This window comes from Saccharomyces kudriavzevii (assembly GCF_947243775.1).
Source record: "Saccharomyces kudriavzevii IFO 1802 strain IFO1802 genome assembly, chromosome: 5".
Taxonomy (NCBI): Eukaryota; Fungi; Ascomycota; class Saccharomycetes; order Saccharomycetales; family Saccharomycetaceae; genus Saccharomyces; species Saccharomyces kudriavzevii.
Genome location: NC_079276.1, coordinates 343,417 through 370,525, shown reverse-complemented (window position 1 = coordinate 370,525; position 27,109 = coordinate 343,417). Strand labels below are relative to the sequence as shown.

The 27,109-nt window shown below is 38.6% G+C and overlaps 12 protein-coding genes across 12 annotated transcripts; 6 read left to right on the top strand and 6 right to left on the bottom strand.

Annotated features, from left to right (window-relative positions):
- Positions 1–9: 9 nt before the first annotated feature.
- KAP123 (karyopherin KAP123) lies at positions 10–3,351 on the top strand (the record flags this gene model as incomplete). Its single annotated transcript, XM_056227520.1, has 1 exon — positions 10–3,351. The coding sequence occupies one exon, from the start codon at positions 10–12 to the stop codon at positions 3,349–3,351; it is 3,342 nt and encodes a 1,113-aa protein (XP_056087333.1).
- Positions 3,352–4,493: 1,142 nt separating this feature from the next.
- SKDI05G1890 (uncharacterized protein) lies at positions 4,494–6,947 on the top strand (the record flags this gene model as incomplete). The annotated part of the gene is made up of 1 exon (XM_056227519.1): positions 4,494–6,947. The coding sequence occupies one exon, from the start codon at positions 4,494–4,496 to the stop codon at positions 6,945–6,947; it is 2,454 nt and encodes an 817-aa protein (XP_056087332.1).
- A 703-nt stretch (positions 6,948–7,650) lies between these two features.
- GLE2 (RNA export factor GLE2) lies at positions 7,651–8,748 on the top strand (the record flags this gene model as incomplete). The annotated part of the gene is made up of 1 exon (XM_056227518.1): positions 7,651–8,748. One exon carries the CDS (start codon positions 7,651–7,653, stop codon positions 8,746–8,748), a length of 1,098 nt encoding a protein of 365 aa, XP_056087331.1.
- A 216-nt stretch (positions 8,749–8,964) lies between these two features.
- MAM1 (Mam1p) lies at positions 8,965–10,008 on the bottom strand (the record flags this gene model as incomplete). Its single annotated transcript, XM_056227517.1, has 1 exon — positions 8,965–10,008. One exon carries the CDS (start codon positions 10,006–10,008, stop codon positions 8,965–8,967), a length of 1,044 nt encoding a protein of 347 aa, XP_056087330.1.
- A 217-nt stretch (positions 10,009–10,225) lies between these two features.
- On the top strand, positions 10,226–14,395 carry NUP157 (Nup157p; the record flags this gene model as incomplete). Its single annotated transcript, XM_056227516.1, has 1 exon — positions 10,226–14,395. One exon carries the CDS (start codon positions 10,226–10,228, stop codon positions 14,393–14,395), a length of 4,170 nt encoding a protein of 1,389 aa, XP_056087329.1.
- Positions 14,396–14,795: 400 nt separating this feature from the next.
- Positions 14,796–15,422, bottom strand: RTT105 (Rtt105p; the record flags this gene model as incomplete). The annotated part of the gene is made up of 1 exon (XM_056227514.1): positions 14,796–15,422. The coding sequence occupies one exon, from the start codon at positions 15,420–15,422 to the stop codon at positions 14,796–14,798; it is 627 nt and encodes a 208-aa protein (XP_056087328.1).
- A 289-nt stretch (positions 15,423–15,711) lies between these two features.
- SSA4 (Hsp70 family chaperone SSA4) lies at positions 15,712–17,640 on the bottom strand (the record flags this gene model as incomplete). Its single annotated transcript, XM_056227513.1, has 1 exon — positions 15,712–17,640. The coding sequence occupies one exon, from the start codon at positions 17,638–17,640 to the stop codon at positions 15,712–15,714; it is 1,929 nt and encodes a 642-aa protein (XP_056087327.1).
- An 888-nt stretch (positions 17,641–18,528) lies between these two features.
- Positions 18,529–19,131, bottom strand: RPS8B (40S ribosomal protein eS8; the record flags this gene model as incomplete). The annotated part of the gene is made up of 1 exon (XM_056227512.1): positions 18,529–19,131. One exon carries the CDS (start codon positions 19,129–19,131, stop codon positions 18,529–18,531), a length of 603 nt encoding a protein of 200 aa, XP_056087326.1.
- Positions 19,132–20,441: 1,310 nt separating this feature from the next.
- AST2 (Ast2p) lies at positions 20,442–21,734 on the top strand (the record flags this gene model as incomplete). The annotated part of the gene is made up of 1 exon (XM_056227511.1): positions 20,442–21,734. One exon carries the CDS (start codon positions 20,442–20,444, stop codon positions 21,732–21,734), a length of 1,293 nt encoding a protein of 430 aa, XP_056087325.1.
- A 191-nt stretch (positions 21,735–21,925) lies between these two features.
- UBC6 (E2 ubiquitin-conjugating protein UBC6) lies at positions 21,926–22,678 on the bottom strand (the record flags this gene model as incomplete). The annotated part of the gene is made up of 1 exon (XM_056227510.1): positions 21,926–22,678. One exon carries the CDS (start codon positions 22,676–22,678, stop codon positions 21,926–21,928), a length of 753 nt encoding a protein of 250 aa, XP_056087324.1.
- Positions 22,679–23,178: 500 nt separating this feature from the next.
- Positions 23,179–24,135, top strand: PRS2 (ribose phosphate diphosphokinase subunit PRS2; the record flags this gene model as incomplete). The annotated part of the gene is made up of 1 exon (XM_056227509.1): positions 23,179–24,135. One exon carries the CDS (start codon positions 23,179–23,181, stop codon positions 24,133–24,135), a length of 957 nt encoding a protein of 318 aa, XP_056087323.1.
- A 358-nt stretch (positions 24,136–24,493) lies between these two features.
- On the bottom strand, positions 24,494–26,740 carry UBP9 (putative ubiquitin-specific protease UBP9; the record flags this gene model as incomplete). The annotated part of the gene is made up of 1 exon (XM_056227508.1): positions 24,494–26,740. The coding sequence occupies one exon, from the start codon at positions 26,738–26,740 to the stop codon at positions 24,494–24,496; it is 2,247 nt and encodes a 748-aa protein (XP_056087322.1).
- Positions 26,741–27,109: the final 369 nt, after the last annotated feature.

Sequence of the window (27,109 nt, the reverse complement as noted above, 5' to 3'; positions counted from 1 at the left end):
AATAGTACAATGGATCAGCAATTTCTAACTCAACTTGAACAGACTCTGAACGCTATCACTTCTGGTGTTGGCTTGAAGGAAGCTACAAAAACTCTGCAAACACAATTTTACACTCAACCCACGACTTTGCCGGCCTTGATTCACATTTTGCAAAATGGTTCAAATGATTCCTTGAAACAATTAGCTGGTGTTGAAGCTAGAAAATTAGTTTCCAAGCATTGGAACGCCATCGATGAACCCACCAGAATTTCTATCAAGACCTCTCTTCTACAAACTGCATTTAGTGAGCCAAAAGAAAACGTTCGTCATTCCAACGCTCGAGTAATCGCTTCTATCGGTACTGAAGAATTGGATGGTAACAAATGGCCTGATTTAGTCCCAAACTTAATTCAAGCTGCTTCTGGCGAAAACGTTCAAACAAGACAAACCGCCATTTTCATCTTGTTTTCTCTGTTGGAAGACTTCACCTCTTCTCTCACCGGCTACGTTGATGACTTCTTGGCTTTATTCTCCCAAACTATAAATGATCCTGCTTCTTTGGAAATCAGGTCATTATCTGCCCAAGCTTTGAATCACGTCTCTGCTTTAATTGAAGAACAGGAGACCATCAATCCCGTCCAAGCTCAGAAGTTTGCTGCTTCAATTCCTTCTGTGGTCAATGTCTTAGATGCTGTTATCAAAGCAGATGATACTCTAAACGCTAAATTGATCTTTAATTGTTTAAACGATTTCTTACTTTTGGACTCACAATTAACCGGTAACTTTATCGTTGATTTGATCAAATTGACTTTGCAAATTTCTGTCAACACAGAAATTGATGAAGATGTTAGAGTTTTTGCTCTTCAATTCATTATTTCTTCATTATCCTACAGAAAATCCAAGGTTTCTCAAAGCAAGCTGGGTCCAGAAATTACTATGGTTGCTTTGAAGGTCGCTTGTGAAGAAATTGACGTTGATGATGAATTAAATAACGAAGATGAAACTGCAGAAAATGAAGAAAATACTCCTTCTTCTTCAGCTATCAGATTGCTGGCCTTTGCTTCTTCTGAACTGCCACCATCTCAAGTTGCTTCTGTTATTGTTGAGCACATTCCAGCTATGTTACAATCTGCCAACGTATTCGAGAGAAGAGCTATTTTATTGGCTATTTCCGTTGCTGTTACAGGATCCCCAGATTATATTTTGTCTCAGTTTGACAAAATCATCCCTGCTACTATTAACGGTTTAAAGGATAGTGAGCCCATTGTTAAATTAGCTGCCTTGAAGTGTATCCATCAATTGACTACTGATCTACAGGATGAAGTTGCTAAATTTCACGAAGAATATTTACCACTGATTATTGATATCATTGATTCTGCTAAAAACATTGTAATTTATAACTATGCGACTGTTGCTTTAGACGGTCTACTTGAATTCATTGCTTATGATGCTATTTCTAAGTATTTGGACCCGTTAATGAACAAATTATTCTATATGTTGGAAAGCAATGAATCCTCCAAGTTGAGATGTGCAGTTGTTTCCGCGATTGGTTCCGCTGCCTTTGCGGCTGGTTCTGCTTTCATTCCATACTTCAAGACTAGTGTTCATTACTTGGAAAAATTCATCCAAAACTGTTCCCAAATTGAAGGTATGAGTGAGGACGACATTGAATTAAGAGCCAACACTTTTGAAAATATCTCTACTATGGCTAGGGCCGTCAGATCGGATGCCTTTGCTGAATTCGCCGAGCCTTTGGTTAACTCTGCTTATGAGGCTATCAAAACCGATTCTGCTAGATTAAGAGAATCTGGTTATGCGTTCATCGCAAATTTGGCTAAAGTTTACGGTGAAAATTTTGCTCCTTTCTTGAAGACTATTCTTCCAGAAATTTTCAAGACATTAGAATTGGATGAATATCAATTCAATTTCGATGGTGATGCTGAAGATTTAGCTGCATTTGCTGATTCTGCCAATGAAGAAGAATTACAAAACAAGTTCACTGTTAACACTGGTATTTCCTATGAAAAGGAAGTTGCTTCTGCAGCTCTATCCGAGTTAGCATTGGGCACTAAGGAACATTTTTTGCCATATGTCGAACAATCCTTAAAAGTTTTGAATGAACAGGTTGATGAATCTTACGGTCTAAGAGAAACAGCTTTGAACACCATCTGGAATGTCGTTAAATCCGTCTTATTGGCTTCTAAGGTTGAACCAGAAAGTTATCCAAAGGGTATTTCTACATCTACATACGTAAATGCTGATGTCTTGGCAGTTATTCAAGCCGCCAGAGAAACCTCCATGGGTAATCTAAGTGATGAATTCGAAACTTCGATGGTCATTACTGTTATGGAAGATTTTGCCAATATGATCAAGCAATTTGGTCCTGTCATTATCATGGATAATGGTGATTCTTCCATGCTGGAAGCTTTGTGTTTACAGGTCCTAAGCGTTTTGAAGGGCACACATACTTGTCAAACCATTGATATTGAAGAGGACGTTCCAAGAGATGAAGAACTAGACGCTTCTGAAACTGAAGCCACTCTACAAGATGTTGCCTTGGAAGTTCTTGTCAGTTTATCCCAAGCCTTGGCTGGTGATTTTGCCAAGGTCTTTGACAATTTTAGGCCAGTTGTTTTCGGGTTATTCCAATCCAAATCTAAGAATAAGAGATCATCCGCCGTCGGTGCCGCTTCTGAATTGGCTTTGGGTATGAAGGAACAAAATCCTTTCGTTCACGAAATGCTAGAAGCCTTAGTTATCAGATTAACCACCGACAAATCTTTGGAAGTTAGAGGCAATGCTGCTTATGGTGTCGGTTTACTGTGTGAATATGCATCAATGGACATTTCAGCCGTTTATGAGCCTGTTTTGAAAGCGCTTTACGAGTTATTAAACGCTGCCGACCAGAAAGCTCTGTCAGCCGAAGATGACGAAGCCACCAGAGAAATCATTGACAGGGCATACGCTAATGCTAGCGGATGTGTTGCCAGAATGGCTTTGAAAAACGGTGCTTTGGTTCCATTGGAACAAACTGTGCCAACATTATTGACACATTTGCCACTACACACTGGTTTTGAAGAATACAATCCAATTTTTGAATTGATTATGAAACTATACCAGGAAAATAGCCCTGTTGTCACAAACGAAACTCCAAGGATTATCGAAATATTCAGTGTTGTATTCAAGAAAGAGCATGACAGGATCAAACTAGAAAAGGAATCTACCCTAGGTAGAGAAGAAAATATGGAAAGATTGAAGCAATTTCAAACCGAAGAGATGAAACATAAGGTTATTGAATTATTGAAGTACTTAAACACTACCTATAACGGAATTGTTGCTCAAAACCCTGATTTGGCTAGCGTCATTGCTTGATTATCCATTAACATTTTAGCTTTTTTTTCTCATCTGTATGATAAACATGCGCTCACATAAGTACCTCCCTTCATTGTTTTCAGTTTTTCGTAAAAGCTGTATGTAGATTTACCTTTCCCTCAATCTTATGCTCCTGTTTTTAGCTTCCAAATATATATATATATGTATATAATATATTGTGTGCAAGTCTTATTCTTTCTTATCGTATTAAGGCTACATGACTTTTGTTCTGTCAAAAAATCGCCGCATCCACTTGCGCCGATCAACCTGGCGATGATTCTCTTGGCATCCATCCTCAAAGAAACTGCTTAAAAAGGTCTTCAAACGGGCATGGACAACATCATTTTTTGTCAAAGAGCTCCCGTAAATATATCTACGCACACAGAACTAATCGCATTTTGTTGTGGTGACCATATAAATAAACTAGGTCGCCCAGCTCATTTGTCTATTCTTAATGAAACCGTCGCTGTATGCTCTGCCGACTGGAACGTCTTACGTTTTCTTTAGTAATGGTACATATAACCTGTCAGTGCCTAGTGCATACAAATTACACTGATGCATGCAATTTTTTCGGCAAGTTTTCCCCCCTTCTTGAACATTCTTGTGATAAAGAATGTAGATTTTTTTTTCCTCTGTTTCCAATTATAATGCTGATTTTAGTCTAAAGTCCAAACCAAAAAAATACCTCAAACAGAATCGTTGAGAGCAGCCATGAGGGGCAGAGTAAGTATGCAGGTGTATGTCCATTCCCGCATACATGCATACCAATAGCAGATGCAACAGGGACAGAGATCGACTTCACAGGGTCCACTGTAGTAACTACCGTGTCTAAACTGCATGAAATTGCGCCTTCTCGGCTTCGGACTCTTTTACGAAGGTCCGTAAGCGTGGGAAGACAACGAAGAAAGAAATAGGCCACGATGGAGCCGTAAAGCATACATTGAAAGCCAATTCTGATAGGTATTGATTGAATATAAAGCAAGACAATTTTACCACTTTGCTCCCTTCCGTGTTTTGTTCAGATACGGTTTTGGTTGCGGAATACACGGTGAGTTGACGATAGTAAGTCACAGAAGGGTATAAAAAATAAACACGAAGAAATTCATAGTCATAACTGAAGAGGAAACGGATTCTGAGGAAGAATGAGTTATAAAGCGAGTGGTTCACATCCAGATTCATTTCCTTCAGCGGACCAGTCATATATCGCAACCCAGTGTACACAAGGTCTGCAGAATAATATTTTAATGGCGACGAATGATTCTCAGCAACAGCAACAGTTTCAGCAACAGCAACAACAACAACAGCAACAACCTCCACAACAACAACAGCCGCAACCTCAGCAGCAGCAACCTCAGCAACAGTGGACAAAGCAACCCACGGTAGAAAATTCTGATCTAAAAGAAAAGCTAAACTGCAAGAAAACACTCAACGAGTACATACTTGATTTTCTTACGAAATCGTCATTAAAGAATACTGCAGCTGCCTTTGCTCAAGATGCGCAACTAAGTAGAGACATTGACCACGAAGAAGTAGACGGTCCCAATTTCAACGAAAGTATTGGTAACCGAAGCTCGCTGTCAAAGGTGGTAGAGACACCTCAAGGTTTTTTGTATGAATGGTGGCAAATATTCTGGGATGTTTTTAATACTAGCTCTTCCAGAGGCGGTTCAGAGTTTGCTCAACAATATTACCAACTGGTTCTTCAGGAGCAAAGGCAGGAACAAATTTATAGAAGCTTGGCTGTGCATGCGGCAAGGCTACAACACGATGCAGAGCGAAGAGGAGAATACATTAGCGAAGACGTGGATCCTATGCACTTGGCTGCCATGATGCTGGGAAATTCCATGTCTCCTGCAGCTCCAGTTCAGAATGTTAATGTGAATCCTATGCCGATTGCAATGGTTGGAAATCCAATCGTCAATAATTTTCCAATTCCACCCTACAATAATACAAACCTTTCAATTGGAGCAGCAGCAATGGCAGCAGCAGCATCGCCTTCTGGGGATTTTGCTAATATGGCACCAACCCAGAATCGAAATCAAAACTTTACTGGCTGGCCAGTCTATAGCTACCCACTTCAACCCACTACAGAAAATTCAATGGGAAGCCCATGTAACAATAATACCATCAATAATACGACTAATAACAAATCTCCCATAAACCCACCTAAAAACCTAAAAACTATGCATACATCTGATAAACACAATAATGTTCCAATGCCCAAGTGTACAAGAAGCAGGTCCGCAACTTGTAGAGCTAAGGGCAGAGCAACAGCTGGCCCAGGCGCTAAGAAACGAAGGAAAAACAATACAGCTACCGTTTCTGCAGGATCTACCAATGCTGGGTCGCCATATATTACTACTCCGGGCTCGACTACAAGCGAACCTGCTATGGTAGGTTCAAGGCTCAATAAAACTCCAAAATCTGACATGGCTACTAACTTCCGTAATCAAGCAATAGCATTTGGTGAGGAAGACATTTACTCTAATGTTAAATCCAGCCCTTCGATGGAAACTGTCTCTCCGTCCACTGCAGTTACTAAGCATCCAGCGAAGCCAAGGAAAAATCAAAAAAAGGCATCGACATTAGCTTTCCCAATAGAGTCGGCAAGTAAAAATAATAGCAATAACGTGGTGACAGCTAAGAAACACAGTCCATCCAGCATAAAAGTGTCGAGAAGGAAATCTACACCATCTATAATTTTAAATGCTGACGCTACTAAAGATGAGAACGATATGCTAAGGACATTTTCCAATAATACCACCCCGAACATGCATTCAGCTCCACCCACTAAGACCATAAACTCTTTCCCTTTTTCTGGTTTAAACCTGGGAAGTTTCAACAAGCCAGCTGTTTCCAGTCCATTGTCCTCGGTTACTGAGAGTTGCTTTGATTCCGAAAGTGGCAAAGTCATTGTGAAGGGTGGGCCCAAACGTGCGGTGAACGGAAAAGCGTCAGCACCATCCCCTTTGAACATAGCTACACCTCCTCCTGGCGACTCTCAGAAGCAAAGAAATTCCAAAACAGTAGGAAATGTGGTTATAAAACCGCCACAGGGGTTTTCCACCACTAATCTAAATATTACGCTAAAGAGTTCAAAAATAATTCCATCACTGAATAATTTAGTCCCACAAGAATTGCCGACTCGAGAAAAACCACCGGAACCGTCAGTGAATAAGGATCCAAGAAATAATAAAGGCAACAACAACGCATTATCTACCCCGGAGGAGAAGACACCGAGCAGCGCTAATCAAGCATATGACTTTGGAGTCCTTAAAAACGCAGGCTCTTTGTTGTTTCCTAATCAAGCATACACGTCTACTAATAGAACACCAAACGGAAATTTAAATTTTCCTAATGAAACTTCTGTATCTATAAATAAAGGCAATGACGATAGGGCGTTAGTTCAGCCCGCATCCGATATCGGTGCTACTTTGGAAACTCAGCAACCCAGTACTGCTGAACGTCAGAATCCACCGCCGCAAAACATGAAGTTCGAGAATGTCGGTATGGTTGGAGGTCAGGAACCGGATTATGATATAAATTTACTGGAAGCAAACGAAAATGACTTCAATTTTATCAATTGGGAAGGTTAAAGGCTCGCGATGGACAACATAATAAAAATATGAAAAATTCTCAAGTGAACAAAAAAAATCACAAAAATCAAAAAAAAGCAAAAAAGAAAGAACGGAAAGCAAATTGTGCATCTGGTGTTTTGTTAGACTTTTGGGTGTCTCTACGTTCTATAAACTGTAACATATCATACACCAACGGAATATTATAAATGGTTTATTCAAAAAAAAATTGTTTTCGTCTAGTATTTTTTTTTCCCTTTCACGATAAAATAGAGATATAAGGTATTAAGTAAGAGCTTGTATTCATAGAAAGAATGTTTGAACTATCAAGCATGGGTCTTTTTTCCTGCTCACCATATACTAAATAAAGTACCGTCACATAATGACACTTTACATAAAAGCGATTCTATTATCATGATTTACGATGGCCGTCTCTTTTTTATGTTACTTTTCAATTATTATTGAAATTTCATATGAGAATGGTAGGGTTTTAAGTAAATACGTTTGAGGTCAATCTGCAGCAGCTTAATCAAATAAGAAGTATACGTGCGTTCCAGTTGAGCACTATAAAAATATCGTACTTGAATCGAGTCTGAGTTGTAAATTTGTGCGAATTGACCGCGGCAAACCCCTTCATACATCCAATTGAAATCAAGAACCACGAACCTTAATTTGCATATAGTAATAGAATAAAGATAACCGTGCGAAGAAAAGTAAAGTAACAATGTCTTTCTTCAACCGATCAAACACAACTTCCACTTTAGGAACGAGCACTGCAATGGCTAATGAAAAGGATTTAGCTAGCGACATCGTCATTAATAGCCCTGCAGAAGACTCAATATCGGATATTGCGTTTTCGCCCCAACAAGATCTCATGTTTAGCGTCACTTCATGGGACGGTAAAGTACGTATTTGGGATGTCCAAAATGGTGTACCTCAAGGCAGGGCTCAATACGAAAGCTCGAGCCCGGTCTTATGTACTAGATGGTCAAGTGATGGTACAAAAGTTGCTTCAGGCGGGTGCGATAATGCGCTGAAGCTGTACGATGTTGCCAGTGGGCAAACACAACAAATTGGGATGCATAGTGCACCAATAAAAGTACTACGGTATGTTCAATGTGGGCCCTCAAATGCAGAGTGTGTAGTAACGGGATCTTGGGATAAAACCATAAAATATTGGGATATGAGACAGCCGCAGCCTGTATCAACACTCATGATGCCTGAAAGAGTGTATTCTATGGATAGTAAACAATCTTTATTGGTAGTTGCTACTGCTGAAAGACACATAGCCATCATCAATTTAGCCAACCCAACAAGCATATTCAAGGCAACCACATCGCCTTTGAAATGGCAGACACGATCTGTAGCATGTTATAATGAAGCAGATGGATATGCGATTGGTTCTGTGGAAGGTAGATGCTCCATAAGGTATATCGATGATGGCATGCAGAAAAAGTCGGGATTTTCATTTAAATGCCACCGTCAAACCAATCCTAACAGAGCACCTGGCTCTAATGGTCAATCGTTGGTGTACCCGGTGAATAGTATAGCATTCCATCCATTGTATGGTACTTTCGCTACGGCCGGTGGTGATGGTAGTTTTAACTTTTGGGATAAGAATCAAAGACATAGATTGAAAGGTTATCCTGCATTGCAAGCATCCATTCCTGTGTGTAACTTCAATAGAAATGGTAGTGTATTTGCCTACGCCTTAAGTTACGATTGGCATCAGGGTCATATGGGAAACAGACCAGATTACCCAAACGTCATTAGGCTACATGCCACAAGTGATGAAGAAGTTAAAGAGAAGAAGAAAAGGTAATTTTTTATTTCTGCATAGCTCCACGGGCAAGTACGTTAGTATTGTGTCTTTTGTAATTGCAATATATAAGAGATATACGTATTTTAATGATATAGATATTCGACGTATTGTATGACACTCGAAAGAAAAGAAATTATTTTATATTTTGAAAGGGAAGTCTGTTGCTGTAACAGTGTATTACCATTTCAAATTTTTTAAACGTGTATTCGGTGCATTTCAATAATTATCATTTATATGCAGCTTCTTTTCTAGTGCACCTAGAATCTTTTTTTCTTTTTTCTTTTTAGGAATGGTATCTTTGTTATTTTCGTTTGTTTCAGGTTTTTTGGTACATGGTGAGGAGCCAAACGGATTTTCAGAGGTTGCACTCAAATCGTTAAGAATCTTCTTGGCGTCCAACTGAAAATCATCGAATGCAATATCATTTTCCCTTTTTATCAGAATACTTTCGGGCAGAAACCTCTCCGCTTGGTGATTAGTCTCTATAATGCTATCAATATTTACCGTCAAGTCCTCAATGTTTTTGGGTTTTTTTCGCATGTCGAAACTTTCAAAACTATGGGGAATCAGCAATTGCTGTATAGGAAAATACTCATAATGCTTCTCCTGCTTCTTAAGTAGGATATTCTCCATCATCCAGGATTCGTCAATTGCAGAATACACGTATTTATTGTAGCAATCAAGTCGAAGGTTTTCATTCCAATCTTCACTCATTTCCAGTTCAAAAAGAAACCAAAGTCGTGAATGTTTGATATTTTTTCTATTTTTCACACTGCAAAGGCAATGATGACAAGAGATATTAGTAAGTTCTTTAGCAAAGATTTCTTCCTGCAGTTTTTTAAGATTACCTTTTGTCAAAACTTGTTTGATTTCATCTTTCAAGGCGTTCTTTTGTGACTCTTGCGTGTGCTTATTTTGTTGCGGTATAATGTTGCAGACTTTTTCTTTCTTTCTTGCAAAGCTCTCTCCGTGATCACTCACAAGCGGGGATAAATTGATTTCGGTTGTTCTAAGCTTTGACTTTTCTGGTGGGTTGACATCAATTGCCTTCTTATTCAAGAATCGGGAATACTTTTGCAACTTATTTGAAAACTTGAGATAGCTTGCGTCCCTATTAGATAGCGTTCTCTTGCTATAACTTTTGCCCCGCATTTTATTTATAAAAAGTCGAAAAATAACTTCGGGTATGGTATGATTTTTTAAGCCAAATTTTTTTCTCCTTTCTACCTCTAATTTATATCTATAATCTGTTGGGAACATTTGATAGCTTTATAGTATTGACCAGATGTTAAGGTTTGCTTGAATTACTGACACAAAATAATATATATTACCCGTACTGACAAAAAAGATTTCCATTAAAGAATTTGAAGTTATACTTTAAATTGATTTTACGAGAAGCCAATAGAATGAATCTGAGAATATAATCCTTGTTAGTGAAGATAGGTTACTCATAATAGCAGCTCGGGCTTCAATTAAAATGTATTCAACACCATTGAAAAAAAGAGTTGATTATGATCGAGAGTCCTTAACATTTCCCAGCTCCCTAGGACGAAATCGTTTGCAGAACCAATTAAGATGTGGTCAAGACCAATTCAGGCCCAATTCGTCAAGCAGCCCCTTCCAGGCCAACAAATCAAGTAACAGTGATGCATTAAAAAATTATAGCGGCGTGAAAAACACTGTTAAATCAGAATTTCATGATGTAAACACAGACGTCAAAGTTCGTGGATTGACTTCGTCTGAACCGTTGCAATTGGCCAGTGAATTCGTTCAGGAATTAAGGTTTAGTGACAGGAATACGCCAGTATTAGACAACTCTTCATACTATAACAAAGGTGTGGACTATAATTTTTCAGATGAAGTCGGTGGATTAGGTGCATTTACTCCTTTCCAAAGACAACAAGTGACTAATATACCAGATGAAGTTTTGTTAGAAGTCTCCAATACAGAGATAAAGAGTGATATGGGTATATTTCCCGAACTGAACTATTGCTGGATAACTTCTGATAATAAATTGATATTTTGGAACATTAGCAATAGCTCAGAGTTCCACTGTATTGATGAATTTGAGCACACCATTTTGAAAGTGAAATTAGTTAGGCCTAGGCCAGACACGTTCATTTCTTCGGTTGAAAACCTATTGATTGTTGCCACTCTCTTTGACATATATATTTTAACAGTATCCCTTGACAGCACTACTCATGAGTTGAATATTTTCAATACTGGACTGAAAGTAAATGCGACTGGTCTGAATGTTTCAAATATTATCAGCTATGAAAAAACCGGGCAAATATTTTTTACAGGTTCGTGTGACGGCGTTAATGTATGGGAATTGCAGTATAATTGCTCGGATAATCTGTTCAATAGCAAATGTAACAAAATATGTTTAACAAAGTCTATATTAGCGAATTTGCTGCCTACAAGACTAATACCTACCGTGCATGGAAATAGAATGTTCCAAAAAGTTCCGGAAGGAGATATTAGCGCGGGGGAAGAAAGCATAATACAGCTTGAAGTTGATCAATCGAGAGGAATTTTGCATACATTATCGACAAAATCAGTGGTTAGATCTTATTTAATCACTACCAATGGGCTAGAAGATCCAGTCGTGATTGACACTCCTCATATTAGGCGCAGGCTTAGCGTACTGGGTGTAAAAGACTCTCCGCTGCTCACTGGTCGAACTTTAAAGATTGCAAAAATTATTTCCATCTCTGATAGGGAAAGCGACGATTTGTTTTTGGCCGCTATAACTACTACTGGGGTACGCTTGTACTTTAAGGGTTCTGCTTCTAAGAGATCGATTGGTTCACTAAAATTAAACTCTTTAAAGTTTCCCCCCACCACTTCATTTGATTCCTTTGGAAGAAACAAAATTTCTTCTGTCCATCAGAAGTCACCGTACCCAGAGGACTCAGGTCTGCTTTCAGCACAGAAAAGCAGTTCCACATACATTGATACCACTAACTCAAGTACTATAATATCACCAGGTATATATTTCACATCAATGAGGAAAACTAGGAATTCTGGAGAATTATCGAGCTTTGCTAAGAGGGATTTGCTGGACAAAAAGGAGAAATACAGACTTTATGTAAGTGCTCCTGATTACGGTATATTGAAGAATTATGGCAAATATGTTGAAAATAGCGTCCTGCTCGACACAACAGACGAAGTCAAAGAAGTTGTTCTCTTAACCAGATGTTTTAACCATACTTCGACACCACAAGGTTACGCTAACGTGTTTGCCTCACAATATAGTGTGGAGCCAATTAGGGTGGCCGTTTTAACAAGCAACGCCGTAGAAATATATGAATACCGTACACCTGACGAAGTCTTTGAAAGTTTGGTTGAAAACCCTTTACCATTCATTCACAATTATGGGTTATCTGAGGCTTGCTCCACGGCACTTTATTTAGCCTGTAAGTTCAATAAATCAGAGCATGTTAAAGCAAGTGCCTTGGGCTTTTTCTCCGCCGGTGTACCTGGAATAGTTGATATAAAATCAAAGCATTCCCAAGAAAATAGTAATGTGCCTCCAAAAACACCGAAGATATTCGATGAAACTGATTTAAGTGATGGCATTGTCCTCTCTCCTAGGTTCTATGGTTCTGCGCTATTAGTCACGAGATTATTCAGTCAAGTATGGGAAGAGAAGGTATTTGTGTTCAAGAAAGCCTCCAAAACAGAAAAACTTGACATATTTGGCATTTCCATAACTAAATTACAAGTCGAGTATTATTTGTCGTCGATATCTGTTTTGGCGGACTTCTTCAACATTCACCGTCCTTCTTTTGTTCCATTTCTGGTTCCAAGAGATAGCAATGCTATAACCGTTTCCGATGCTGAATCTATTGCCATGGATGCTCTTATTTTGTTGATAAACTCTATAAAGGACGCTTTTTCCCTTTTAAATGTTTTCTATGAAGATATTGACGCTTTCAAATCCTTGTTACATACTCTTATGGGTGAAGAAGGTATTTATGACTCCAAGACACGAGACCACTTTTTTAAATTACAGTTTCATGATCTTTTCACGCCTAATGTAGAGACTAAACAAATAATAAAGGAGATCTTGATTGAAGTTGTAAATGCCAATATTTCTCGAGGAGCACCGGCGGATTATATTATGAACGTTTTAAAAGAGCGTTTTGGATCTTTTTGTCATGGTGCGGACATTTTATTGTTTAGAGCAGGAGAGCATTTAGAGGCGGCACAGAAATTTGGAATAATAGACTCTAAAATATCAAGAAACCATCTAGACTCTGCCATAGATCTTTATGAAAGATGCATTGACAATATAGAATTAAATGAATTGAAGACTATAGTGGATGTTATGGTAAAACTAAACTATCAGCCTAGAACTATTGAATTTTTACTAAGACTTGCAGATGGAATCGATAAAACAAATCAAGCGCAAGAGTACGTATCTGAAGGTTGCAAGGTTAATGATCCAAGGAAAGTTTTATATGACAAACGGATTGATATATATAATTTGATTTTTGGCATCCTGAAAAGCGTTGATTCCAATACATCTATCAAACATTCTGGTTCAATGGCGAAGATTACAATTTCGTCTCCAACGTTGTCGCTGAAGGAAAAAGTTTATTCGGTGATATTGAACAGTAACAATGAATTTTTTCACTTTTGCTTTTACGATTGGTTAGTTGCAAATAAAAGGCAAGATGAAATACTTCAATTAGACTCTCGATTTGTTCTCACCTACTTGAAAGAGAAAGCAGAAAAATCGCTAGAAATTTGCAACTTGCTGTGGTTCTACTTATCCAAAAAAGGACGTTTCTTTGAAGCGGCTAGCGTTCTATATAGTTTAGCCAATTCTGACTTTGAATTAACATTGAGTGAAAGAATTGAGTTCCTAGCAAGAGCGAATGGATTTTGCGACAGTTCAACTTCCTTGGATCAAAAACCCGCGTCGGTAGAATTGTCTGACAGTATCCATGAGTTGTTTGATATAGCCGCCATTCAGGATGACTTGCTCTCTTTGGTGGAAAATGAAACAAGGATTGTTGAACTTCAGAAAAAAGACCTAATTTCCAAGCTTAATGGGAAACTGCTTCCCTTAACTAACCTGTTCAATGACTGTGCAGACCCGTTAGAATACTACGAAATAAAACTAAGAATTTTCAAAGTATCTGATTTCAGAGATGAAAAAGTCATTCGAAAAGAATGGGATCGACTGTTCGATAGTATAAAAACGAGAGTGGTGTTTGATGGAAACGATGAAGATCAAGGATCTCTTTTCTCCTCGATTTCGAGCGCTATAATTCGTGTTGGAGAGACAACTCATGATACGGACGTTGTTTTTCCAGTTCATTTCTTATTGAATAGAATATTTGCTTTATTCCCCGATAAAACTTCAACTTCTGTCGGATCTATTTGTTCAATCTTTCTATTGGCAGGAGTCTCTAACCTGAAACTTTATTTTATGCTAAAAGATATCATTAACTGCTCCGAAGACAACGTCGAACTAGCAAAAAGAGAAATGGTATGGTTGATTAAAGATTGGTATCAGAATGATCCAGAATTACACAGTTCTATTGCACCGGAGCAAATTAGAAAATTGGAAAAATACGACCTGGACTCTGATCCTATCCGAAAATATGTAAAAGACAGTCAACATGGCGTATGAACAGAATACTTTTCATATTTATTCTAGAGCTATTAACTGTATCTAATTTTTAACATATATGGATGAATCTTGTCGCTATATAAATAGGGATGGCACGTGATATGTGTATGATTTCATGGCGCATCAAACATGATGAACCTTCGAAGGGGCGATATGGCGATGTGTACTAACTCAGTGTCAAAAAGAAAGTTAGCATCTGTAGGTTTTCGACTATTTAGAATATATTTTTGAACACAATAGAATATAACGTGAAAATGAGGTTAACCATTTCCGTTCAACGTCGCAGGAGAGAAGAAAAATATCCGGGCTTGATCAATGCATATGGCAGACTGCATGCGCTCAAGAGATCATATATTCTTACTTAATTCTCGGATTTCTTTCTACTAGGAAAGTGATCATATCATGTGTAAGAATTTGAAGAGGAATTATTTTTATAAACATTTTTATTAGGATTGTTCAAAAACTGTTCCAATTCTCTTTTATAAATTTCTTGTCTCTCGATAAAAGAAAGTAGCTCGTCGTCTTCCAAGTCCTCGTTGTTTTCCCATTCCATGAACTCAGCCATGTCTGAGGGGACCGCGTTTTTTTGAGCCTCTTGTCTTAGTCTTTCAATTTCTCGAAGATGCTCACCTTGCATAACCATCTGTTCCATCTTTTCTAGACCACCGCGTTTCTCTGTCATTTTCTCCTGACGTTTAGACGATCTCATAGATTTTAATCGTGATCTCTGATTCGTTTTCTGTCGTTCTGAGGTGGCGATAGGGGACGAAGAATGAGGTCCAAAAAAATCTTGTGAACGATCTTGCCTGTTTGATATTACATCTGAAACTACGGAAGGGGAATCTTCGACATTAAAGATGTCATTTTGTTGTCGTTTGTTTTCCGATAACCTATAAGTTGAAGGACCTAAAGATTGTGGTGTTAAGCTCCCATCAGAAGAAATATTTGAACCACGTTGTTCAGCGGGCTTTGTTTCACCCCAATTGAAAGAGGTATCATCGGAATTCAAATTGTGCATGCTGTACATTGCCAAACATGTGCTCTTTAACCGCACTCTGTCAAGTCAATAATTGACTCTAATATAGAAGTTGCGATGAGTTCCCCCTTGTGATTTTGCCTCGTAATGGCGCGAAATCGCGTTCTGAATATTCACTGCCAACTAGAATAATGAGAACGTTTAAATGTTAAATACTCAACCTTTCTTTATCCTGCATTATATATAAATATATATATATATAAAACGTTAGAGCCTATGGAAACGGAGTGACAAAGAGCTAATAATGCGCTGTCTCTTCATGACATTTTTCAATTACTATCTAATCGACTTCTTCTACTGTTGGGCCATTATCCGGTGCACCACTTGGGCCTGCTCCAGCACCCGGAACGGGACCTGCTCCAGGGGCACCACCAGCAGCTCCGTAAAATTTGGTCATAATGGGATTGGCAATACTTTCTAATTCCTTTTGTCTTTCCTTGTATTCTTCGGTGGAAGCTGCTTGTGAAGCATCTAACCAAGTTATAGCATCTTGAGCAGCAGTTTCTAATTTTTTGGCATCTTCTTCACCTACCTTTTCCTTGAAGTTGTTTTCGTTCACTGAATTCTTCAAAGTGAAGGCGTATGACTCCAGTTGATTCTTAGCTTGAACACGTTGAGCTTCCTCCTCATCTTGAGCTTTAAACTTTTCTGCCTCCGCGACCATTTTGTCAATATCTTCCTTAGATAGTCTACCTTTATCGTTAGTAATTGTAATCTTATTAGATTTACCAGTGCCTTTTTCAATGGCTGACACATTCAGGATGCCGTTTGCGTCGATATCGAATGTAACTTCAATTTGGGGCACACCTCTTGGAGCGGGTGGAATACCGCTAAGTTCAAATTTACCTAATAAATTATTATCCTTTGTTCTCGTTCTTTCACCCTCAAAAACTTGAATCAAAACACCAGGTTGGTTATCAGCGTAAGTAGAAAATATTTCCGATTTCTTTGTTGGAATGGTCGAATTTCTGGGAATCAACTTTGTCATAATACCACCTGCAGTTTCGATACCTAGAGATAATGGAGCAACATCCAGCAACAGTAGATCTTGAGTTGTCGAAGACTGGTCACCTGTTAAAATAGCAGCTTGAACAGCAGCACCATAAGCAACGGCTTCATCTGGATTGATTGAACGGTTTGGCTCTTTACCATTGAAAAAATCAGATACTAACTTTTGTACCTTTGGAATTCTTGTTGAACCACCAACTAGCACAATTTCATCAATTTGAGATTTATCTAATTTTGAATCAGCCAAAACCTTTTCCACCGGCTCCAAAGTTGATCTAAACAAATCAGCACATAACTCCTCGAATCTTGCCCTTGTAATCGAAGTGTAGAAGTCAACTCCTTCAAATAATGAATCAATTTCCACCGACGTTTGAGCAGAGGAGGACAGCGTTCTCTTCGCTCTTTCAGCAGCAGTCCTAAGCCTTCTCAACGATCTCTGATTACTTGTTAAATCCTTCTTATTTTTTCTTTTAAACTCCTCTGCGAGAAAGTTAACCAGTCTATTATCGAAATCTTCACCACCTAAATGAGTGTCACCAGCAGTAGCTTTAACCTCAAATACACCTTCATCAATAGATAATAAAGAAACATCAAAAGTACCACCACCCAAATCAAAGATCAAAACGTTGTGCTCCTTCTGCGATTTCTTGTCCAAACCATATGCAATAGCGGCGGCTGTAGGTTCATTAATTATACGCAAGACATTTAAACCGGCAATTGTACCAGCATCCTTTGTTGCTTGTCTCTGGGAATCGTTGAAATAAGCTGGAACCGTTACTACAGCATCCTTCACTTCAGTTCCCAAATAGTTTTCAGCAGTTTCCTTCATCTTTGTTAAAATCATAGAAGAGATTTCTTCTGGAGTAAAAGTCTTCGTCTCACCTTTGTATTCCACTTGAACTACTGGTTTACCTCCCTTGTTGACCACTTTGAATGGGTAGTGCTTAGCATCGCTCGTTACTTCTGGATCGTCAAACTTACGACCAATCAAACGCTTAGCATCGAAGACCGTATTGTGTGGATTCATAGCAGCTTGATTCTTTGCAGCGTCACCAATTAGCCTCTCCGTGTCGGTAAAAGCCACATATGACGGCGTTGTTCTATTACCTTGATCATTGGCGATGATTTCTACCCTGTCGTTCGAAAAATGAGCAACACATGAGTAGGTCGTACCTAAATCTATACCGACAGACTTTGACATGTTTATTTGTTTGTTACTTTTTCCTTTTTCCTTTTTCTTTTGATGCTTATATAATGTAGCTAATTAATGGCTTATCTACATCATCTAGAAAAGGGACGAAAACAGGGCTCTTGAGATTCGGATAGCAACTTGATATTTAATCTATTTATATGGCAGTTTTGTTACCGATGTGAGCACAAGCAACCCCCCTTGATTATGATTAATTAATGTTTTTTTCTTCTTCCTATTTTCTTGATGTTCTATAAGGTTCTAGGAACTTCTAGAATGCACTGCACTGCACGAGTAGAAAAAAGTAACTGCTCAACGTTCAAAGGATGTCCTCTTCAATAATAATATGTTCAGTAATGCTAAATAACGGAGAGCATATCCCAGAATGCATGTGGCTAGGGCAGAAATGTCTTTGGTATAAACCTCGCGGAACTACAACGTAATCCCACCCCCCATATGGATAGTTTAGTTTTAAACAGGACCCGAGGGTTTTTCGATTTTCAGTCGCAAAGAGGCGAGGGTATCCTTATTCTGGGGAAGGATCCACAAATTGCACTTGCTAACAAGGATAAGCTTTAATTACGTGAGAAGAAGGGGATGACTTTTCCACCATAGGTTCAAATTTTCCCTCATCGTATTGCGTATTTTGCTTAGAATCAAACAACACGACCAGTCCAGACTTAGTACACATTAAGGTGAGGTACTATTGATAGCATGTTCTGTCTTTTCATTTATCATTTGATAATATTATTAGTTTATAGTTAAAAGATTTTTATGTTAATTTTTTACAAATTATAAATGGAATGGTAAATATTAAAAATAAGAAAGCAGAAAGAGATAACACAAAATAAAAGTAAAATTGTACAATTAGTAGTGTAATAAAATATTATCTTATTATCTCTATTTCTTGGCAGTCAATCTTCTTAAGTAGAAAGCTAGTTCTTCACCTTCCAAAATGTAACCATCACATCTACCGGACTGACCTGGTCTGGAAGAAATACAAGCGTATAATCTACCGGCACTGAATTGGGATTCGACGGAAGACTCGATCTTGGCAGAAGCAGCTCTAGCGGCCCATTTTCTTTCAGCGTTTTTGCTCTTGGAAACTGTTTCTTCCTCCTTGGCATTCTTCTTCTTACCCAAAGTTTGACCGTAGTGAGCTTCGAACCATTGTTTGAATGGAGTAGCATCAATTTGAACGACGGCAGCCTTGGTCAAAGTGTTGGTTCTGACCAATTCATTGTTAGATGGGTGGTACACGACACCAGCAATTCTGGTCTTCTTGGAAATACCCTCGGAAGCCCAGGAAAAGTTACCAGTTTCAATTCTTAGAGCTCTGTATTTTTTGTTGCCACCTCTAGTTCTGACAGAGTGGATTCTCTTAGCGCCGATCTTGGTGTTGGCTGGTTGACGACCTAATTCGAACTTTCTCTTCTTTCTGAATTGAGCACGTTTAGCACCTGTGGCCGATCTTTTGTGACGAGAATCACGAGAAATACCCATTTTTAACTGTTATGAAAGTATATTAATCTTTGTTAGTAAAGCTGTTATTATTAATAAATGTATCTGAGAGTAGAAAGCCAGGATGTGTAATTTTCATCGAGTTGTTCTGATAACTGTTTTCCTTTATAGCAATTTGCTTGTGATTCTCTTTTTCATTAATATTCCAATAAGTCCTTCACATCACAATGCTCCCATGATGTTAATGAAAGATTTTTTTTCTTTTAGTGCCCAATATATAAGTCTCAGAATCTATTAGTCTTGCACGATATTAGGCCCGGAATGCCCAAGAAAATTATGATCGCTTTTCTTCTGGTATTCTTAGCAGTCACGTACTGCGGGAGATCTTTTAGGACCCGTCTTCTATTCTCTCACTCAATGGGTGCCAGAACATACGTTTTATCGTGGTTTGTTTAGACTTCTTTAAGATGCAACTAATTTACGATCCAAATTTGCTAAGTATTTGCTTTTAACACTTTGGTAGTAACAAGTTTCACACTACAGAATACAATACATTACGATGGGCATGGGAGTACAAACCGACTCGTCTCATGGCAAGAAAGTTTCAACCAGGTTGCGTTAGACAGAATTCTCCCGAAACGGGGCTAACGCCATCCCGTGGAGAGACTAGGCTGACTGTTCTCTCTAACCTAAAAGTCCCGTCATGGTAGGCTACGCTTACTTCCATTAATTTTTCAGACGGATAATTCTCTATTCTGTGTCGAATATTCTTAATGAGCTTCCGACGAAGAAATATAAAGTTGTATGGGTTTTTCAAAGTTGTGGATGTATTGATGTTTCCAGGGAAAAAAAACCTTTTGTGAATTATTACATCAGGAGAAACTCATGCACAAGTGGTGTCGAATCACAACATCCATCAAAAACTTATATGTGAAACCTCTTTGAGGGCAGTGTCGTGTACTCAACAAGTAATGTATCTTCTGGTGTGATATTAGTCCTACGTGCTCAATGAAGTTTGTCCACTCTTGGATAATTGCATACAATTAGTACATTGACGTGCCTTTATGCGATGCGCTCCAGTTACTTCAGCAGAAGCCTGTTGGCAAAGGCGAAAACGCGTAACTCTCAGCTGTGCCTTGACTCACCTCTTTTCCCGTCTTTGCTGTCCCTTTTATCCTTTGATTGTAATTGTTCTAGTGATTTCGTAGTTTTTTAGACATCGTCCTATATTATAAAGAAAGAGGTAAAAGAAGGGGGAATACACAGTTATGATGAATTCATGCAAGCCGAAAGGGAGCATATGAGAAAATACGGGATCGATAAACAACAAGAAATCAAAGTAATATAGAAGGATGGCAAAAAGAATCTTGGATAATAAGGATCCTAAGTTAGAAGCCATGGCGGTGGACCATGAAGTACCAGCACCGAAGGAAATTACTGTGGAGGAGTCTAGATTGACTAGAGTCGCCAGACCACTAAGGCACGTAAGGCATATTCCCGTCAAATCACTGGTTTTCCATTCCAAGGACGGTCCCATTACTTTTTCATATGAATATAAAATTAAATTGCCCATAAATAAAAATAAACTGGCAGTTCAAGTGAATTATGCGGGCTTAAATCCTATTGATATGAAAATCAAGAATGGCTATACCAAGCCAATATATGGTGAAGCCGGTATTGGAAGAGAATACAGTGGGACAATAACACATGTTGGTGATAATTTGACAAATGGATGGAATATTGGGGATGAAGTGTATGGCATTTATTATCATCCCAAATTAGCCGTTGGGGCCCTGCAAAGCTCACTACTTATTGATCCCCGCGTAGATCCCATACTAATGAGACCAAAACATACTTTGTCACCGGAAAAGGCGGCAGGTTCCTTATTTTGTCTAGGGACAGCTTTTAATCTGCTAGCTAAGCTAGAGGAGAGGGGCCATTTGGATACAGAATCCAATGTTTTGATAAACGGTGGGACGAGCTCAGTAGGGATGTTTGTTATTCAGTTGTTGAAGCGGTACTATAAGGTTTCCAAAAATTTACTCGTTGTGACATCAGGTAATGGTTCGACAGTATTATCTGAGGCCTTTCCGGATATAAAGGATGAAATTATATTCATAAACTATTTATCTTGCAGGGGAAAATCTAGCAAACCACTCAGGAATATGTTGCACTCTGGAAAACTTGTGGATTATGATGATTTTAATACTCTCAAAGAAACTGAAGACTATACGCAGGGTAAAGTTGACATTGTATTGGATTTCGTAGGTGGTTACGATATTTTGAGCCATTCAGGCTCTTTGATTCACTCTAAGGGCGCTTACGTCACTACCGTTGGCGACTATGTTGGAAATTACAAGAAAGACGTCTTTGATTCTTGGGACAATCCAAGTGCCAATGCAAGGAAGATGTTTGGCTCGATGTTGTGGTCATATGATTATGTTCATTTTCATTTCGACCCTAACATCAAGCTTATTCCCAAGAAAAATGACTGGATACACGAATGCGGTGAACTGCTGAATGAAGGTGTTGTAGACTGCATTGTAGATAAGGTTTATTCTTGGAAGAACCTTAAGGAAGCATTTTCTTATATGGCTACGCAACGTGCTCAAGGCAAGATAATAGTGAAAGTCGAGGGATTTTGAGGTAGCTTTCCTCTGTCCTTCTGATTTTTATCTTTTCTATTTTTTTTTCTAATTTTTTTGTTATATATAAATATATGTTTGAAATATACAACGCAATGTTCTTGATAACGCGATCCCTTTGTCTATATAATTCTATTAATTTTTTATTCTTAGTTGTTGAGTTTATCTAAAATTTTATTCTTTTAATGTTTTCATTTCATGAAGAGGCCAACTAAAAACAAAAATATGGCAATGCCAATGTAAACCATGGAAGAACTACCATTTGGTTCTTGGCCATTTTTCTTAGGGTTATTTTCTGATTGCTTCAATGCTTGTTCAGCACGTATTCTATCTTCAGGGTCCAGAATTTCCTCCAGCGAAATAACTTTCTCCTTGGCAGCTTTGGTAAAAGCATCTTCTGCTTCATCGCTTGCGTTCGCATCGTCCCCCTCAACTAGCTTTCTTTTCTCTAGTATCTGCACATTTTCTTCCACAATTTCAGAAAAAATCAGTTTGAATCTTAGATTTTGAAAGGCATTATAACTTAGAGAATTCTTTGCCAATATCTTCTTTTGATGGTCAGACGTGGTAACTGATCCCGTCGTAGCTTCATCGCTAGTCATAAAACTAAGCAACCCATTCAAAATGGTGGATACAGACCAACCAGGATTCCAGGTATCAGGGTGATAATCACTCATGGAAAGACATAACCGTGTATTGGGCTTGAAACGTCCATTAGGTGTCACCATTCTGATGGCAGGCGGCTTGTAAGGGTAATCTGATGGGAAAGTCAAGGTGCCGTGATATTGTCCGCCTTTGTAAGGAGTTTCTGCAGGACCTGTGATGATATAATGCCATTCCAAAATGTTATCTTCATTGGGACGGGCAAGAATATATGGAGGAGGGTTCTCCACCATCAACTTGTATTCCTTAGTCAATCTTTTGTGGGCTTGTTTCGTAGCCATTTCTTATCGTATTGCTTCGTATGTGATTGACAGAAATAGTATTAATGCGCTAGAGGTCTGTTCTGTAAGGTACAACAATAGTTTTCTCTACCACAACTCCTCGAACCTAATCAGGAAAGTACTTTCTATTCTCTACAATCAGTTTCGGCTTTTTCTGAACACAAATAACTTTCAAAATTTACTTATTTTATTGGAGAAGTTATCCAAATCGTCAAGGACAATAGTGTTGTGAAAGACTTTGCCTTATGTCAGCAGTGAGAGCAGACGATAAATAAGTTGTTTAACCTGCTATAAAGTACCTGCTACTGGGTTGAGGACGATGTATCCGTTTATCCACCTTCCTATGCAAATCGCGCAGGAAAATGATTCAGGCACGTGACTATTTTCAACAATGAAAAAAATATTCTAGAACAATTGATAATATGAGGAGATCTTGAAGGCTTCTTTCAAGGAGAGCGCAAATTCACGGCAGGTGCAAAAACCTGCAATTGCCATTGAACATGTCTACAAATACCATTAAATTATTAGCAGGGAATTCACATCCCGGGTTGGCTGAGCTTATTTCTCAAAGGCTGGGTGTGCCATTATCTAAGGTGGGAGTATATCAATATTCAAATAAAGAAACGTCGGTTACTATAGGGGAAAGTATTCGTGATGAAGACATATACATCATTCAAACGGGATATGGAGAACATGAAATCAACGACTTCTTGATGGAGTTACTTATCCTAGTTCACGCCTGTAAAACGGCATCTGTCAGACGAATTACCGCGGTCATACCGAACTTTCCCTACGCTAGACAAGATAAAAAGGATAAATCCCGGGCTCCTATCACTGCAAAGTTGATCGCCAATCTTTTGGAGACTGCGGGTTGCGATCATGTCATTACCATGGATCTCCACGCCTCTCAAATTCAGGGGTTTTTCCATATACCCGTTGATAATCTATATGGTGAGCCAAGTGTATTGAATTATATAAGAACGAAAACGGATTTCAACAATGCGATACTAGTATCGCCTGATGCCGGTGGTGCTAAAAGAGTAGCCTCCCTAGCGGACAAACTGGACATGAATTTTGCTTTGATTCATAAGGAAAGACAAAAGGCCAACGAAATTTCACGAATGCTGCTTGTCGGCGATGTTGCTGCCAAGTCATGTTTATTAGTCGATGACATGGCTGACACGTGTGGCACCTTAGTAAAAGCTTGTGATACATTAATGGATCATGGAGCTAAAGAGGTGATTGCCATCGTTACACATGGTATATTTTCTGGCTCGGCAAGGGAAAAGTTACTTAATAGCAGATTATCAAGGATTGTCTGCACCAATACAGTGCCTGTTGACTTAGATTTGGACATCGTCGACCAAGTCGATATCAGTCCTACAATTGCAGAAGCCATTAGAAGATTGCATAATGGGGAATCAGTCTCTTATTTATTTACACATGCACCTATTTAGGAAGAAGCATATACAGATATGTTTATAGTCATACAAAAAGATATTCTGAGAAAAATGTGCGTATCTTACCCAGCTCTTAGCTCTTATGCTGCAATTTAGGTTCTTTGTCCAGTGTCCGAGATTCCAGCCAGAACCGTTTTTTACCTTCCGGTTTACCTTTTTACCTTCAGACGACTGTGAAAGAATGTCTTTTTCCAGAATTTTTATGGTAGTTGAGATGAAATATATGTTAATTCGAGAAATCAAGGACTGAATGAAAAAGATGGGAATTTTTTTCAAATTGAAAGGAGTACATAGTTACCAATATTTTGAATGCGCATTGACTCTACATTTTTTTTGATGTACTGAGTCACTGCACTTATTTAATGAAACTTAATATTCTTGATTTTCTTTTTTGTTTCATACGTTTTTTGACAGCGGCATTAACAGACGCCTTGGCTTCAGCTGCTTTAATTTCAGGTATATCTTTTAAGGTTTTTTTACGTTCGATATTGGCTGTTGCCTTCAATGCACGACTCCTCAACCAGTCGTCGCATTTTATTAATTGCTCTATATTGTTCTCAGTCTGCCTTTTAGTTTTATCTAGATGGTCTGTAACCTCAGTTTGGTTATCAGCCTCATTCACGTGGGTTTCTTTATAGAATAGGACATATGCTGTTGTTTGGTCACCAGGATGACCAGTAAATTTTAGTACAGTCTCTTCTCTTATGGATTCTACCGTTTCGTCGTCATATAAAAGCCACCCAAACTTCTCATTCTTGCAAATGCAAACGTAATGACCATGCTGTGGGCCACTCCCCATATGAATAACGACGCCGCTCAATTCATATTTTTTGGATATCGATGAATCAAAAGTGGAAGAGACATCTAAGCTTAATGGATAAAGTATTTTGTTAAACAGTTTGATGTTTGACTGCTGCCCTTCTGAATACTCAAATCTTTTCAAATGTAGCGACAGAATGTAAGGCAATTGCTTCAAACCAACTATGCGTTCCGCCTCTTGTAAACCATAGCATTTGTTACAATAAAACTTGTTGACCCCATTCAACATCTCCCGTTGATGGTAGCTTCTCAAAATCTTTTGAATATCAGTCTCATCATCACCCTGTACCTCTATAGGAAAATCCAAGAATGGCTCGTCTCTTGAAGTGATGTTGTCGCAGGTTAAGCACTTGATTCGATTCGTCAGTGTTCCTTTGAATAAATCGGCTATGAAGTTATCGTTGGCGTTAACGATATCTTTTTTAGGCCCGAATTGCATACCAGAATTGCGGCGTTCAATGTATTCACTGAAATCGTTTAATAAAAAGTTTAAGAATTCATGGGCATCTTGTTGCATCATGGTATTGAACAAAACGTTTTCTTTTTTCAAAATCTTGACAAATTCAGTAGGTGAGACTATCCCTGTCAGTGACAAGTTCTCAGTTATAGACTCAAATATATCTTTTAGACCATTATAGAGCGTAGCTTCCTCGTTCGGATAAAACAAATGATCTATGTTAAGAACAGGTCCTCTAATTAAAGCAGCCTTTTTCCTTTGTTCACTTGTCGGAAATGTGCTCTCTTTATCCCGGGTGGATTTGTTGACAGTCTGGTCAAGATCTTCACAGTTAACAAAACCATCATCGCCTGTTGATTCAGTTTTAGTGTTTTGCATGTTTAATTGATGGTGAGAATTAGCTTGGTAATCTGCATTTGTAGTTTTTGAGGGGACATCGCCCTGCTTTGGGAGAGATCTTCCAACAAGAATCTTTTTGCAGCCTTCGTGAAGCTTTTCTGTTAATGCGTCTGAAGCCATGACCACTGTATGTACAGGCTGAGGTTCCATCTCGTTATTATCATCTTTCTTCGTGGAATCTTTAGCATTTGACTTATTCTTCCCAAAATTCATAAATGAGTTCCTTTTCTTTTCATTGCTATTCTGTTTTTCCTGAGTAGAAGATGAAGAATTATCCTGATCACTATGCTGGATATGGTGATGGTTATACACATCTTCATTAACATTGTTTTGGCTCCCTGAATTCGAATTTCCTCCGTTGGTGGACGCTTCGAAACTTTCATTGGTAAATATCCTTGCTTTTGAGCCATTTAAATCGCTTTTGCGTATTCTACTTACTACAGGTACTCTTTCAGGATATCGTAGCACATTACACCTGAATTCGGAGATATTATAAAGACATTGTAAAACAGAGTTACAGTAGCATGTATTCCCAAAATTTTCATAACCAAACACCTTGTTGGACCCGTCTCCATACGGCATTAGATCTGTCATAGCAGTGAAAAGAATGGAGGACTCTGTACCTAACGCTCGATCTTCATATGTGATAGGAGAATCACATCCTATTTCATTCGCATTGTGATGGTGTTTATGGTCCGCCGCGTTATCCGCATGGACATTGGACTTACTTTTTCTTTCATTGCTTGTAGGATTGGAAGGTAGGCTTGATATACTACTCTTAGTACTTGATGGTTTTCCTAAGGTTGGACCTCCAAAGCCTTTGTTCCTTTTCACGTTAGTTGTTTTTCGACTGACTTCACCATTGCAATGTGTACCCTTTTCTGATTCTGACTTTTTCTTATTCACAGATAGCCATCTTTTTATCATTTTTTATGTGGAGACCCTGCTTCTTCTGTTTGCAGTTATTCTTTTTTGTATATTGATAATCCGAGTACTTTTTAAGGATCGAGCTAAGGTTTACGACACATTCGAAACTTGTTCAAGCGAAAGGTTGAATTCGCCCCCAGAAGTTTAATGGAAAGGAAAGTCCCAAATACAGCTTCGATCAATCTTATGGACTGCAAGGGAAACAATTTATGTGGGGGCTTCCTCTCGTTTGGTATGGAATCGAACTCAGTGCTTCTAAACCATATTAGAAATCCCGCGTTGACTTTACTAAACGCGATTTCCGGGGTAAAAATCGCATGCAAAACTATAAAAGCGTGCGCAGTTTGAGTGCTTTTTCTTCTATCGAGG